The sequence below is a fragment of the Geotrypetes seraphini genome, chromosome 8 (genome assembly GCF_902459505.1).
Source record: "Geotrypetes seraphini chromosome 8, aGeoSer1.1, whole genome shotgun sequence".
Classification (NCBI taxonomy): domain Eukaryota; kingdom Metazoa; phylum Chordata; class Amphibia; order Gymnophiona; family Dermophiidae; genus Geotrypetes; species Geotrypetes seraphini.
In genome coordinates, this window is record NC_047091.1 from 116,426,798 (window position 1) to 116,439,467 (window position 12,670).

The 12,670-nt window shown below is 46.9% G+C and overlaps 1 protein-coding gene across 3 annotated transcripts in view; it reads left to right on the top strand.

Annotated features, from left to right (window-relative positions):
• The window catches only part of ARMC6 (armadillo repeat containing 6), a 71,736-nt gene extending 60,532 nt beyond the window's left edge, over nucleotides 1–11,204 (top strand). For 2 of the 3 annotated variants that reach the window (XM_033954292.1, XM_033954291.1), the window contains exons 7-8: nucleotides 242–379; nucleotides 8,238–11,204. In XM_033954292.1, the coding sequence (XP_033810183.1) occupies nucleotides 242–379; nucleotides 8,238–8,450 (351 nt within the window). In that variant the 3' untranslated portion in view covers nucleotides 8,451–11,204. The remainder of the gene's footprint in view (nucleotides 1–241; nucleotides 380–8,237) is intronic. The other variant, XM_033954293.1, reaches the window with a different exon arrangement.
• The last annotated feature ends 1,466 nt before the right edge of the window (nucleotides 11,205–12,670 follow it).

A 12,670-nucleotide genomic window follows, 5' to 3' on the forward strand; every position in this document is an offset into this window, starting at 1 on the left:
AGCCAAAGCGCAGGATGTTTAAATAAGCTAATAAATAATTCCCTCCTCTCAACTAGCAGACAGTAGTAGTTTTTTCTTTGAGATTGTATTTATTTATCAATCCTAACAAAATCTGCATAGGCTGATTAAAGATTACGGTGGCGGCAGCTGTTGAAATCTACTTGATTTGTGACAGTTCGGCATGATGTTGCTTGTAAATATGGTGAATTGGAGAGCAAACTGTGTTTCTTTATGTCCACAGATTTGCGAGCAGGGATGCGCAGCCTTATGCATGCTAGCGCTGCGAAAACCGGACAACTGTAAAGTGATTATGGAAGGTGGCGGAGTACTGGCAGCACTCCAGGCCATGAAAGTACACCCAAAAGAGGTGAACGTCCAGGTACTAGACTGCAGTCTCTCTACTCAGCAAGCTAGAAGAATCTGGAACTTTGTTATCCTGAATGCATATATTCACGTTATTCTCATTCACCTGTTTCCTTAGCATCCCTTTTACTAAACCAGAATATTTTCATTAAATTATTTTAAATATCACCATAATCTTCCACCAATTGGTAAAGCCCCTTAAAACTCTCACATTACACAGCAAAAGGATTCAGAAACCATCATCATAATTCTTTTGTTCCTATGCCATCATCACCACTGTTAGAAATATAATGTCTCTTATCTGGTAGGTGGTAATTTATTTGCACATCCACTTGCCAGCCAAAACTTTCTTTCTTTATCCTTTTTAAACGTTCACTGTTGTGAGCCAAAATTTATAAATTACTAGTTACAGCTCCCCTCAACACAGATCTGAGTTTCACCATCACAGGCTTCATCAGGAGGGGAAACCTTAGCATCCCTCCAGACCATTCCAGACACTTGGGGTATAAGCATTCCTACCAGAAGATGGATGCTACTGGCTTCAAAATGATCCTATAATTACCCTGTGTAGTCTACAACTAGCCAATATTTCTTAGTCTCCAGCAGTTGCTACACATGTGCTGCTCCTGTGCAGTCTTGAATGCCATTTAGCTGTTTGGAAGTGGTCTTTTGGCACATTTAGGACAACAGTTTATTTTTAAAAATATTGGTTTTGGGATTGCTTATAAGGCAGGTTATCCCAGGACAAGCAGGCAGATATTCTCACTAATGGGTGAAGTGATCCAACGGAGCCCCGATGTGGACGCCTCACAAGCATTTTTGCTTGATGAAACTCGAAGTTTCGAGTTGCCCACACCGCGCATGCGCGAGTGCCTTCCCGCCCAGACCAGGGCGCGTCTCCTCAGTTCTTACTTTTCCGCGGAGCCGAGAAGTCCGTCTTTGACTCTCTGCGTGAAGATTTTTCACTTGTGCCTTCTAAAGTCCGCGGTTTGGGTTATTTTTCTCTCAATCGCTGATTTTCGTCGTTCTTTATTGTTTTTTTAAAAAAAAAAATTTCTTCCATCCGTCCAACCGGGCAGGCCACATGGCCGCAGCCCCGCGGCTTCGATCTTGCGGTGGAGCTTTTCCGGCCTATGTCCCGGCCTATCACCGGTTTTAAAAAGTGTGCCAAGTGCCAGCACGCGATTTCGCTCCCGGACCCTCATCAAACATAGACATAGAAGATGACGGCAGAAAAGGGCTACAGCCCATCAAGTCTGCCCACTCTGCTTACCCACCCCCTGTCTATGCCCTAATGACCCAATTTCCTTATCTTGACCCTCGTAGGGATCCCACATGGGTATCCCATTTATTCTTAAAGTCTGGCACACTGTCTGCCTCGATTACCTGCACTGGAAGCTTGTTCCAATGATCAACCACTCTCTCTGTGAAGAAATACTTTCTGGTGTTGCCATGAAATTTTCTGCACCTCAGTTTGAGCGGGTGCCCTCTTGTGGCTGAGGGTCCCTTGAGAAAGAAAATATCATCTTCCACTTCGACACGTCCCGTGAGGTACTTAAATGTTTCGATCATGTCTCCCCTCTCCCTACGTTCCTCGAGAGTGTAGAGCTGCAATTTGTTCAGTCTCTCTTCGTACGAGAGACCCTTCAGCTTCGAGATCATCCTGGTAGCCATCCGCTGAACCGATTCAATTCTGTGCACATCTTTACTGTAATGTGGCCTCCAGAATTGCACACAGTACTCCAGATAAGGTCTCACCATGGCCCTGTACAACGGCATTATGACTTCAGGCTTTCGGCTGACGAAACTTCTATTGATACAACCTAATATTTGCCTTGCCATCGACGCTGTGTTCGGTGTCTCGGGCCTGAACACCTTCTGAAATCATGCCGGCCTTGCTCCACACTTGCCGCATGTGCTTTCAAGCGCCGTTGCATCTTGAGGGAGTCGCTGTTCAGCATGGAGTCCTCGATGGAGCAATCGTCATCGAAAGGCCCCTCACCTTTGACTTCATCCGCTGCCCCTCAGCCTTCCACCTCTGTGGCACCGAGTCTCATCAAGCCTGCATCGTTTGTGCCGGCCCCGACTCCAGTGCCTGCTGCGATGCCTTCTTCAGTTTCTTCAGATCAGGTAGCACGGCAGCCTATCCCACCGGTAGTGCTAAAAGTTCCCAAGGCTTCTAGGCCAAGCACTCACACACTACCCCCAAAGAACGCGAGGCCCGTGCAGGCGGTCCCATTGCAGATGTGGATCCGTCCTTGCCGGCCTCGTTCCAGATCTTGTTAGAGAAGCAATTCATTGAGCTCTTCACCACCATTGGGCCTAAGCTTCTCTCTCAAATCTAGCCTGGGCACGGGGAGGCCTCCCGCGAGGTCGGGCCGCCTCCAGTGCCTCAGCGATACACACACTCTCTACAGGGAGCAGAGTCTCTGCGAGTGTCTGGTCTGGCTTCGGTGCATGCATCGCAAGGAGCAGAGTCTTTGCCCATGCCTCCATTGGAACCGATTCACTCAATGCAAGGAGCAGAATCTTTGCGAGTGCCGCCATTGGAGCTGATCCACCCGATGCAGGGGTTCGAGTCCCTACGAGTACCCCGGGGTGATTTCAGCCATCCACCTGTGCTTCGATTGACTGCTTCCAGCCCCATCCACTACTTGGGGGCCTAAGCGAAGATCCATTCGCCTCGTTCATCGAGGCCGATATCCAAGCACGGTTCACATCGGTCGAGGCATTCATCGAGGCACTCGTCCAGGCATGTCTCACCTCATCGGAAGCAGCCTTTCCTTGAGTATTCTCCTCCGGCTACTTCACCTCCTCCGATGCCGGAGCTCGAGGACACAATGGGGTCTTTATCACCACCACAATCCCCGTCCTCATTAGATCTCGAGGCCTCGACGTCCTCGAGCCTGTCTCGAGGCCCGGCTTCGGTTGACTTGCTGTCGTTCTCCTCGTTCCTTCAACAAATGGCAGACGACCTGGACATCCACCTGGACACAGGTTCCAAATTGTCCAAGGAATACCTGGAGACTATGCACCTCCCTCAACCACCTGCTGAATCCCTCAAACTTTCTCTTCATAAGTTGCTGGATCAGACCTTTGTGATGCCTTGAAACACCTTATTCCATCCCCATTGTACCGGGCAAATTGGATACCAGGTACCGCATGGTGCACCATAAGGGATTCGATGGTTCCCAACTCTCCCATCAATCCCTCTTGGTGGAGTCCTCACTGAAGTGGTGTCGCCCCTCCCAGGTCTATGCTGCCGTGCCACCTGGTAGAGAGGGCAAGACCATGGACTGATTTGGCAGGAGGATTTATCAGAACTCCATGATGATCCAGGGTTCTGAACTACAACTTCCATTTTGTTACATATTTTGAGTTCTTCTTGTCGGTACTCCAGAAATTCTCGCCCTATGTGGACCCTAGGGCACAATCCGAGTACCCTAGGGTCCACATAGGTTCTGGCCTCGCTGTCCCAGCTCCGGTTACAGCTGATGCAGTCATCCTATGATGCCTTTGAGCTCTCGCTCGGGCTACAGCGTGTGCAGTGGCTATGCGCCGGCTGGCATGGCTCAAGACCATCGATATGGACCCTAATCTCCAGGACAGGCTCGCCGATGTTCCATACGCTGGTACCGACCTCTTTGATGAATCCATCGAGGCGGCGACCAAGAAGCTCTCGGACCATGAGAAATCCTTCCAATCCATCCTGCGTCTGAAGCCTAAGCCTGCTTCTCCTCGTGCTGCACGCCCACCATTAATATACCAACGGCGTTACCCACCTAAACAGGCTCCACCCATCCGACAGCCTGTGAAGCGGCAGCATTCCCATAAACAGCAGCAGAAGCCTCAGCCATCCTCCATCCCTAAGGCTTCTCAGCCCTTTTGACTGTCTCATAGAGGATGTAACTTCGGTCGTCCTGCCATTCTCAGCTGCTCTACCAATTGGAGGTCATCTCCATCACTTTTACCACCGATGGACGACATTACCACCGATCTCTGGGTCCTTTCCATCATCAGAGAAGGATACTCTCTCCAGTTCGATCAAGTACCCCCGGAACATCCTCCAAGAGAGTATCCTTCCAACTTGACCCAGACCGCCCTTCTTCTTCAGGAAGCTCAGGCTCTATTACAGCTCGGAGCCGTCGAGCCAGTTCCTGTGTCTCAACAGAACAAGGGTTTTTACTCCCGGTACTTCCTTGTTCCAAAGAAGACGGGCGATCTGCGACCCATTTTGGACCTCAGGGTGCTCAACAAGTTTCTGGTCAAAGAGAAGTTTCGCATGTTGACCCTGACATCCCTGTACCCCCTCCTCGAGCAGAACAACTGGTTATGCTCTCTGGATCTCAAGGAAGCCTACACCCACATTCCCATTAATCTGGCTTCCCGCCAATACCTCAGATTCAGGGTGGGACATCTTCATCTCCAATACCGAGTGCTTCCCTTTGGCCTGACCTTGTCACCCCAAGTCTTCACCAAGTGCCTGGTAGTGGTGGCTGCAGCACTCAGGAGCCACGGCCTCCAGGTATTCCCCTACCTGGACGAATGGCTCATCAAGAATTCTACATCTCAGGGAGTCGTCCTCGCGACCCAGAAGACGATTTGGTTGCTGCAACATCTGCGATTCGAGATAAACTTTCCGAAATCCCATCTACAACCCTCACAGACTCTTCCCTTCATCGGAGCTGTTCTGAATACTACCCAACTCAGAGCGCTCCTCCCCTCCGAACAGCTGGAAGCTCTCCTCCATCTTTGCCACTTGGTGTCCTCTCGCCCGTCCATCTCGGCGAGACACATGATGGTTCTCCTGGGCCAATGGCCTCTACAGTTCACGTGACTCCTTTTGCCAGACTTCACCTCAGGATTCCCCAGTGGACCCTGGCATCTCAGTGGACGCAGATATCCGACCATCTGTCCCGACACATCCGGGTCACTCCTGCTCTGCAACAGTCTCTTCGCTGGTGGATATTATCCTCCAATCTATCCAGAGGTTTGCTGTTCCAAACTCCCCCCCATCAGAAAGTCCTCACGACCGACTCATCCACTTATGCTTGGGAATCTCATCTGGACGGCCTACGCACTCAGGGTCACTGGACCAGCACAGACCGCCAGTGCCACATCAATCTCCTGGAACTCAGGCCGATTTTCAATGCTCTCAATACCTTCCAGCACCTGCTTCAAGACGAGGTGGTCCTCATTCGCACAGACAACCAGTCGCCATGTATTATATCAACAAACAGGGAGGCATGGCCTCCCTCTGTCAGGAAGCTCTGAAAATTTGGGATTGGGCGATTCGTCACAACACTTTCCTCAAAGCCGTCTACATTCAGGGGGCGGACAATGCCTTGGCGGACAACTTGAGTCGTCTGCTGCAACCTCATGAGTGGACCCTCCACTCAACACCCCTCCATCACATCTTCTCTCATTGGGGAACTCCTCAGATCGACCTCTTTGCAGCCCCCCACAACTTCAAACTGCCTCAGTTCTGCTCCAGGATCTACACTCCTCACCGCCTCTAGGCAGATGCTTTTCTTCTGGATTGGACGAATCTCTTCCTATATGCGTTTCCTCCATTTCCTCTCATCCAGAAGACTCTAGTCAAACTCAAGTCAGACCATGCCACCATGATCGTGTTCGCTCCACGGTGGCCCAGACAACCTTGGTACTCCCTTCTACTTCAACTCAGCAGCAGGGAGCCCTTCCCTTTACCAGTGTTTCCATCACTGTTTACGCAGCAGCAGAGATCTCTACTTCATCCCAACCTACAGTCTCTACACCTGACAGCTTAGTTCCTCTCAACGTAACCCCTCTTCAGTTTTCTCAACCTGTGAGAGAGGTCCTGGAAGCTTCAAGGAAGCCTGCTACTAGACAATGCTACCACCAGAAGTTGGCTAGATTCTCTGCTTGGTGCTTTTCTCATCATCATGAGCCACAACACTCCTCCTTGTCTTCAGTTTTGGATTATCTCTTGCACCTCTCCCACTCTGGTCTCAAGTCTACATCGATACGAGTCCATCTTAGTGCAATTGCTGCTTTCCATCAGCCTCTCCAAGGGAAACCCCTCTCTGCTCATCCGGTGGTTTCCAGATTCATAAAAGGACTTTTCCATGTCAATCCTCCCCTCAAACCGCCTCCAGTGGTTTGGGACCTCAATGTTCTTTCTCAGCTTATGAAACCTCCATTTGAACCTCTCCACAAGGCTCATCTGAAGTATCTCACTTGGAAAGTGGTGTTCCTTATTGGCCTCACCTCTGCTCATCGAGTTAGTGAGCTTCAAGCATTGGTGGCGGATCCACCTTTCACAGTATTCCACCATGACAAGGTGGTCCTTCGCACTCATCCAAAATTCCTCCCCAAAGTGGTCTCGGAATTTCATCTGAATCCATTGTTCTCCCTGTGTTTTTTCCAAAGCCTCATTCTCACCCTGGAGAATCAGCTCTTCATACTCTGGACTGTAAACGTGCCTTGGCTTTCTACCTGGAACGCACCAAGCCACACAGAACTGCTCCTCAAGTTTTCATCTCCTTTGATCCGAACAAGTTGGGACGTCCCATCTCTAAGCACACCATCTCCAACTGGATGGCGGCATGTATCTCCTTCTGCTATGCCCAGGCTGGATTACCACTTCACAGTAAAGTCACAGCCCACAAGGTCAGAGCAATGGCAGCCTCTGTAGCCTTCCTCAGATCGACACCAATTGAGGAGATTTGTAAGGCTGCCACTTGGTCCTCGGTTCACACCTTCACTTCTCATTATTGTCTGGCTACTTTCTCCAGACGGGATGGACAGTTTGGCCAAACAGTATTACAAAATTTATTCTCCTAAATTGCCAACTCTCCCACCATCCCATTGTGGTTAGCTTGGAGGTCACCCATTAGTGAGAATACCTGCCTGCTTGTCCTGGGATAAAGCAATGTTACTTACTGTAACAGTTGTTATCCAGGGACAGCAGGCAGCTATTCTCACATCCCACCCACTTCCCCTGGGTTGGCTTCTCTGCTGGCTATCTGAACTGAGGAGACGCACCCTGGTCTGGGCGGGAAGGCACTCGCGCATGCGTGGTACGGGTGACTCGAAACTTCGAGTTTCATCAAGCAAAAATGCTTGTGAGGGGTCCACATCGGGGCTCCATTGGATCCCATCACCCATTAGTGAGAATAGCTGCCTGCTGTCCCTGGATAACAACTGTTACAGTAAGTAACATTGCTGTCCATATGAACCAAGTACTTGCCTTGGTGATTATCGCTGACTTTAGTGCATCTGGGCCTCAGTCTCCATCTGCTGATTGTAGTGTGAATGGTCTGGAGCAGGGGTTTTCAGCCCAGTCCTCGGGTCACACCTAGCCAATCAGGTTTTCAGGATACCTCCAATGAATATACATGAGAGAGATTTCTATACAATGGAGGTATTGCATGTAAATTTATCTCATGAATAATCATTGTAGATATCCAGAAAATCTAATTGGCTTTGTGTGTCCCAAGGACTGTGTTGAGAACCCCTGGGCTGGAGGGTCCAAAGGAAAGAAAATAGATAAGACCTAATTTCTCCTTCCTTTCAGCATGTCATATCTAATCATTATCCCCTGAAGAGGTTTCTATTTGAAAGGCTGCTCTCTGATTAAAAATATTCTTTGGATAGAGTCCTTTTGTTGATAGCGTTTCACATATCCTACTCATCAAGTATATCTGAAAAAGAGACCAGATGTTTTGCATGTTTAACCCTCTCAGCCTTTATAATAGATAAAATTGTGCAGGACAGTCCCACTCAAGTGTTTTATGAAAATCACTTGCCCTTGTCTGAGCAAGAGCCGATTCTGTCAATATCAGATGCACTGATGTGTTTTTCCTTCCTCTCCTCCCTTCTCCCCCAAACAGAAACAGGCATGCATGTTGATCCGTAATCTTGTCTCTCGAATGCGGGAGTTCTCTCAGCCCATTTTGGAGATGGGAGCCGAGACCCTGATACTGGAAGCCCAGGCTGCACACAGAGACTGTGCTGATGCAGCGAAAGCGGCCCTGAGAGATCTGGGCTGTAAGGTAGAGCTTCGGGAGCTATGGACGGGACAAAAAGGGAGCCTGGCTCAGTGAGCCAATGTCATTTATGACAGTCAGGACTCGGGACTAATGAATCTGAAAATACAGGGATACACTTGCAAAATTTTTACACAAGGCTCAAATGAAATGCAGCCAACAAATTCTAACCTGGTCGTGTCCGGAGCTTACATTTTTGGCAAATTATTGTAAAATGCATGGATAAACAAATACAGTTTTGCTATTGTGTTTGCCCTTAAAAAATAAATAAATAAAAAAAATATATATATATATACATATATATATATATATACACACACACACACTGTATATATATGTTGTAATATTGGTTAAAAAGATGAGGCCCCCCCTTTTACTAAGCCATTGTAGAGGTTTCTACCATGGTTAAATGTTCCGACTCTCATAGGAATCTATGAGAGTCAAAGCATTTAGCGCTCTGCACCCCGGTAGAAACCTTTATCTCAGCTTAGTAAAAGGGGGTTGAGTTTGTTAAAAGAAAATCATATTCCTCACGCCAAGGAATTAATCTGGAGGTCTCTTAGTCCAATTCATTTTATTCCAAAATATTTCGCAATCACTGTGATGGACACAAAGCATACAGAACTGACTTTTTTGGCCAAAGTCTCAGGTTCAGAATGAATGTACAAAAAATCTGTAAGGCTGTTCATATCCTTAAGAGATGTAGGACTGGTTCCCTAGTTCTTATGCAGAAGCATTTTGATCCATATCATTCAGCCTTTGCAAAAGTGCAGACTTTGGAGAAGAAGAAATGTCACAGTATCTGAATCTTATGATGGGCTGGAGCTATGTGGGAACACACTGGGTGCAGGGTCAGACTGGCAATAAAAGCTTGCAAATCGGTCAGTTTGCACATTTGCTTTCCCAAGAATTTAGCTTCCTGCATTTTAAAGAAGGGAAAAATATCTGTAAAAAATAAAATAAAATAGTTCTTCTTTTCTGTGAAATCCTTTAGTTTCATGAAACCAAATCATTGGGTAAAAAAGAAACTCTGTGGAAGCAAAGCAACTCTCGGACGCTTGTCCTCTGGTATGCCGTTGAGAGAAATGGAAACAGTATTGTGCATACAAGTGCCAGAGTTGACCTTATATCTAAATGTGCTGTACTTTCCACTTTGACTAGGAGCTCCTGTGTTTGGCTTTGTGCGTTGTTGGTCATTTCATGTTTTATCCTCCCTATGCCATTCAATTTTCTCTGCCTCTCATTGATGTGTAGTCATGTGCCCTTCCCCACAGATATGTAAACCATCCTAAAATGGGATCCCCCCTCCCTGTTCCATTTTGGGGACTTGCAGAGTCCTGTTGTATAGTGGATGATTCCCCCTTTAACTCTGGAAATGAAAAATGTTGCTTTTGAAGCTCTGAATTGGAGGTATTGCCTTTGGTAATGCATAAGACAAACAGCTGAGTCAGCAGGCTAGCCATGGTACAGCTCTTCCCCTGTAGCCTTTGGCTGTGTAACATTTTATTCCATTGCAGTACATGGCATGCCTATTAGGAGATCCTGTGCTCTTCTGTTGTAGTAGCAGCCAGAGGACAAGGTGCCTTTCCTTGCTATATTTTATGTTGAATCGATTTTTATTATCAAATAACACAGAACAGACCAATATGTCAGAACCACAGTAACAGAAGAAAACATCAGAAACAAAATAGGAGATCCAACAATCCCACCCACACCACCCCCCCTCCCCAAACCCCCTAGTCTGAAACGAGAAAAATTATAGTGCAGTAGGCTTGGACTCAGATAGCCCACTGCCCAAGACAATGAGTAACACCAACACTGAAAGAAAGAGGAAAGAGAGTAAAGAAGGAGAAGAAAGAAAGAGAAAGAGAAGTATACCTGGCGCCCCTCAAAGATGGAAAACAAGCCCAGGTCTCAGAAAAAGTCACAAGGAATTTAGAATGTCACTTCTAGCCCGTGGTGATAATGAAAAAAGGTAAGAATCCCAGATCCGAAGAAAGAGTCGCCTTCGTCGTAAGCTGTAAGACGCATCCTTACACTCCAACAGCAGCAGAGCATGCAAACGATTCCTCCAGTCCCAAAAGGATGGAGAAGGTTCCCCAATCCAAACAGATAGAATTACCTTCTTCCCCAAGACACCCACCCGTCTCATAAACTGCCGCTGACCCGAATCCGACAAGCAGAAGGCCTCATATTTATCCAGCAAGGGACCAGCGGCAGAGAAAGGTAATGCATTGCCTAAGACGCTCTCCGCATAAGTTACAATCTGCCGCCAAAAACGTTTGATTTTCACACAAGACCAGAAGGCATGGATAAACGAATGGGGTTGCTGGAGACACTTAGGGCATAAAGGAGAGTCCGTGTAACCCGAATAATATAACTGACTTTTCGTAAAATAGCCCCGATGAAGAACCCTAAACTGACACTCCCGTAGATCTGCATTAACGGAGACTCCCGGGATTCTTGCAATCAAGGAAGGGAGATCTAAAGCATCCCATGCTATCCCCAGATCCTGGCACCAACTGGCGTGTAGGACAGCGCGGTCAGCCGGCCCCAATAATCGATGGAAGTCCTTATAAAGACCAGAAACTGTAAACCCATCTTCCTGTGTTTGTTTTGTGGAAACAATGTGTTTGTTTTGTGGAAACAATGTATTGTTAGTGTACAGTATCATTGAAAACTTTTTCTTGGTGGCAAATCAAAGGCACTGGTGATTTATTTGGGATATGTAAATACAATAACGTTTCCTTAAGATTCACTGTGAATGAATAAAAGGCTATGAGCTCTGCCTTACAGCTTATATATGTGAAACGGCTGCTTTTTTTTTTTTTTTTGTACATGTTTTATCATAATCATGTTGAACCTCTGACCTTGTTCTAAGTAAGGATTTTCCCCTGGATTCTATAAAGGTTACACCCAAAATAATAAATTGGTTCTAATGATTTAATTATTGGAGCTAACAAACACTTCATTGGTTTTAGGAGAACGAGAGGGCTAAAGTTAGAAGGGAAAAGATTCCGTACAAACATAAGGAAGTTCTTCTTCATCCAGAGAGTGGTAGAAATCTGGAACGCTGTTATAGGGGAAAGCATCCTTCAGGGATTCGAGACAAGGTTGGATAAGTTCCTACTGGAACAGAACATACGCAAGTAAGGCTAAATTTAAATAGGACACTGGTCTTTGACCTAAGGGCTGCCGCGTGAGCGGACTGCTGGGCACGATGGACCACTGGTCTGACCCAGCAGCGGCAAATCTTATGTTCTATCCTGTAATAATGGGTGCCTAAATTGGATCACATGCTATTAAAAAAGAGGAGTATGGCCACGGGAGAGACATGGGTGGATCAGGGGTGTTCTCAAAATATGCAGGCAAACCAATCCATCATTTGCTGGGTTGAAGCCATTGCAGGGGTTGCACAGGAAGCAGCCCGCACAGGGTATCGAAGCACAAGGTAAGAGCAGCCCAGCTTCAACAAAGGTCTTGTTAATGTCAGGTGCATGCTGCCATCTTGGACCTGCCGCCGTGACAAAATTGAACTATGAAACACTACTCTAAAATCAGGTTGAGGAATGGTAGATTTATTTTTACTTAAAACATTTAGTTGATAAAAAAAATAATCGAACTATCCTTGCTACCAGTGCTTTAAAATTCAGCTGCGCATTGTGATACTTAAGTCACAGCCTAAGGTGTGCCTGGACTGGAAGTCATGGCTCAAGGTGTAACCTGGAGGGACAAAGGCAACTTCTCCCTTTTTTCCACATGCATCCCGTGCAAACTCTTTTCAAAGATGACTAGCCTGAGCAACGTTCCCAGTGCAGTAGGTGAGACATTCTAGACGAGTAGGTTATCTCCCTATGGCAGCGGCCATATGTAGAAGGAATCCACTCTAGAATCTTTCTGTGACTCTCTACTTCACTGGGAGCTCTAGCACCACCTGCATTTTTTTTACCTTCTGAACGTGTGCATGAAGGAGTTTTGTTCTGTTCTCCCCTTTTTCTTATTTTATTCCATGTTTTTGTTCGCTTTTTGGGATTTCTTTGTGGCTCTACCTGCGTTGAGAACACACAGAGGGGCTTAATCGAAAGTGACGTCTAAATCCATTTATGTCCATCTCGCAAGTCATCCAAAGTAAAAAAAAAACAGCTTAAGACACATTTTCGAAAAATATATCCAACTTTTTTTTGTTTCGAAAATCATCTAATTATACGTCCTGCCGATCTGATCGTCCAACTTTCCGTCTAAGTCCAAAACGCCTAGAACAAGCTCTGTCGGACGTG